General features: G+C 63.3%; 2 protein-coding genes across 2 annotated transcripts in view; one reads left to right on the plus strand and one right to left on the minus strand.

The window, feature by feature from the left end:
• Positions 1-203: 203 nt before the first annotated feature.
• On the plus strand, positions 204-1,742 carry PRELID1 (PRELI domain containing 1). The gene is made up of 4 exons (XM_010579030.1): positions 204-468; positions 546-659; positions 938-1,016; positions 1,454-1,742. The coding sequence occupies exons 1-4, from the start codon at positions 334-336 to the stop codon at positions 1,588-1,590; spliced, it is 465 nt and encodes a 154-aa protein (XP_010577332.1). The 5' UTR covers positions 204-333; the 3' UTR covers positions 1,591-1,742.
• Positions 1,743-2,352: 610 nt separating this feature from the next.
• MXD3 (MAX dimerization protein 3) overlaps positions 2,353-3,123 on the minus strand; it is a 986-nt gene continuing 215 nt past the window's right edge. The window contains exons 2-5 of the mRNA XM_010579227.1: positions 3,053-3,082; positions 2,838-2,952; positions 2,548-2,713; positions 2,353-2,462 (exon numbers count right to left, since the gene is read on the minus strand). Coding sequence (XP_010577529.1) covers positions 2,353-2,462; positions 2,548-2,713; positions 2,838-2,952; positions 3,053-3,082 — 421 coding nt within the window. The remainder of the gene's footprint in view (positions 2,463-2,547; positions 2,714-2,837; positions 2,953-3,052; positions 3,083-3,123) is intronic.

Here is a 3,123-nt window from a genome sequence, read left to right on the forward strand (position 1 = left end):
CCCCCCCAGGCCCTGTCCCCGGGGGTCCCACGGGGGCGGGGCCCTGTGCTCGCCCCCGCACCAGAGACTTCAGGGATGGGTGCCCCACACCAGCAGTTGCCAGGAGGCAGCTGGTTCTTCCTCTCCCTTAATACCACAGCTATTTTCCCCACCCCCGCAGTGCCTGGTGGGTCCCAGCCCCAGGGGGGCTGGGGGTTGGCCAGGAGCAGAGCCTGATGTTTTCTTCCCCCTCCCCATTTTAGCAAACATGTCCTGACTGAAGATATCGTGCACCGGGAGGTGACGGCGGACCACAAGCTGCTCTCCCGGCGGCTCCTGACCAAGACCAACCGGATGCCCCGCTGGGCAGAGCGCTTCTTCCCGGCCAATGTCGCCCACTCCGTCTACATCCTGGAGGACTCTATCGTGGACCCCAAGAACCGAACCATGACCACATTCACCTGGAACATCAACCACGCACGTCTCATGGTAGGTGCCCGCAGGCGGGCGTGTGGCCGGGTGGCAGGTGCCAGTCAGTGTCTGCAGCCACATTGTGCCTTGTGCAGGTGGTGGAGGAGCGCTGCGTGTACCAGGTGAACCCGGAGAACAGCAACTGGACCGAGGTCAAGCGGGAAGCCTGGGTCTCATCCAGCCTGTTTGGTGTCTCACGGGCCGTCCAGGTGAGTGCTGCCAACTGCTCGAGCAGCGCTGCGTACCCTCCTTTGGAGAGGCTTTAAAGCTGCTGCTCCTCCCTGCTCTACCCCTTCCTTGTGCTGGTTTTTCCACCCTTGCCCCTCATTCCCCCAATTCTCATGAACTCTTGGGGTGCCCAGAACCATCACTGCTGGTGGTCATGACCTCACCAGACGTTTGGGACTGGTCAAGCTGGGACAAAGCCCCAGGGGCTGTGTCTGACCAGGGAGCTGGGCTTGCACCTTCACTGACTTTTCCCTTGCAGGAGTTTGGTCTGGCCAGGTTCAAAAGCAACGTGACCAAGAGCACTAAGGGATTTGAATATGTGCTAGCAAGAATGCAAGGTGAGCACCCGAGGGCAGGCTGGGCCTGACCGGGATGGGTCTCTTAGAGTTACAGGCCACACTGGGAACACTTCAGTCCAGGGGCAGGTCGTGGCTTGAACTAATCCGACTGTGAAATCCTTGTCCTTTGCCCCCATGTCTTGGCACAGCCCGCTCTTCCTGAGCGGAGCAGCCAGGCAGCACTTAGAAGGCCGGGCAGGGGCAGAGTGCAGGCAGGAGGGGATGTAACGCAGCAGCAGTCACGTGCCTGCAGTTCCCCTTCTTGACGTGCCCTGACGCACGCAGGTCAGGAGCACCAGGCTCATCTTCCCCACCGCATGCGGAAGTCGCCTCTGTGCCTAGGCGATGGGGCTGGTCTAGCTTGCATCAGCTGGCACTCCTGTGCCAGGGCAGGGCGGAGGCCCGCTGGGGCTGGGTTAACAACTTCTATGTTACAGGAGAAGCTCCATCCAAAACACTGGTGGAGACAGCTAAGGAAGCGACCGAGAAAGCCAAGGAGACGGCTCTGGCTGCTACGGAGAAAGCCAAGGACTTGGCGAGCAAGGCAGCCACCAAGAAGAAGCAGTACGTGTGAGGGGCCGGGCATAGGTGGGCGCTGGCTGCACCAGAACAGATAGGAGCCTCCTTAGATTTTATATTTTTAAACAAACTGTACAAGTCTGACAATCAGCTGCTGTTAGACCCTTTCTGAGATGTAACTATCATTAAAGAATTTACTCCCACCTCAGACTGGGCCTGGGGCTGGCCTGGCTAGAGCAGAGCCCAGCGCTGTCCTCTCCGGGGATCCAGCCCGCTGCCTGGGGTCTGGGCTTGCAGGCAAGACGCAGGCAGGAGTTTCACCAAGTGCCTTTACTAGAACGGTGTCAGGTATGTACAAGAGAGGGGGGCGGCTGCAGGAGTGTGAAGGCAGGTTGCTTAATGCATTCGTTTCCCCTTCCTGGCTCTCCAGGGGCTGCAGAGCCCTGCTGTAGGCGTGTCTGCTGGGGGTGGCACTGCCCCAGACCCACGCCAGGCAGCCCCCGGCCCCCAGCCTGCCTGGGCGCGCATGAGGGGGAGGCAGGAGGGTGTCCCTGTGACAGCCAGGCCCTCATCCAGTGGCTCTTGCAGTACATTCTGGTGCACAGCGGGTGCCACAGTGCTGTGCCAGCCCTGTGCGCCCAGCGCCGTGGCTGGTACTGCTTAGTGGCCCAGCTGTGGGGGAGCCAAGCCGGGTGCTTGTACCCACCCCATGGCCCCTTACCCAGGCAGCCGTGATGAGGCCAGCGGAGGCTGCGTTTCTGGCAGCGGCAGGCAGGGAGAAGGCAGGCAGGCAGTGCAGGAAAGGCAGCAGGCACTGTCAGGACGCGGGGCTGCGAGGGCTGGAGTAGCTGTGGTCCCTCCCGGTGCAGAAGCTGGGCAGCAGGTCCCCACTGAACACTGCACCGTCCACCTCTATCTCAGCATCCTCTGGGCACCAGGGAGGGCAGGGGGATGCTGGGTTAGGCCCCTGGCAGCCTCCCCTTCCCTGCCCACCCTCCCTCCCCTCACTCACCTCCCTCGGAGGGTTCTGAGAGCTGGGATGAGTCTAGGCTGTCTGCCCGTGCCCGTTCCCCTCCTGTGGGTGAGAGCAGCCGTTCCAGCCGCCGCCGCAGGCTCCGCTGCCGATTGCGCAGCCGGTCCTTGGCCCTCCGTGCCCTCAGCTCTTGCTCCTCCAGTCTCTGCAGGGATCCAGTGAACCGTAAACAGGGTCCTAAGCTGGGCGGCCCTGTTGCCTCTTGGGGGCCCTCTGGCCAGGTCCCCGGCTGGAGGGCCCCTGAGAGGTGGCAGAGCCACCCCCCTCACCTGGATGTGAAGCCGTGCACGGTGCAGGAGGCTCAGCGTGGTGGAACGGGCCGGCCCCGCGCCTACCGGCACCTGCTGCTTCAGCCGCTCCAGGCAGCACCGGAGCTGGGCTCTCCTGCGGCCGGGGCAGGGGGGGGACACGGGTGAAACGGCTGTCAGTCCCAAGGGGCCACGGGCACGGCCACCTCCTGCCCCGCCGCTCCCCACCCCCGTACCTGTGCTTCTCCAGCGCGTTGTGCACCGACCTGCGGGAGAGCCCCCGGCGATCAGAACCGGCGCTACCGGC

The sequence above is a fragment of the Haliaeetus leucocephalus genome, unplaced genomic scaffold (assembly GCF_000737465.1).
Source record: "Haliaeetus leucocephalus isolate CR32 unplaced genomic scaffold, Haliaeetus_leucocephalus-4.0 Scaffold656, whole genome shotgun sequence".
In the NCBI taxonomy this organism is placed as follows: domain Eukaryota; kingdom Metazoa; phylum Chordata; class Aves; order Accipitriformes; family Accipitridae; genus Haliaeetus; species Haliaeetus leucocephalus.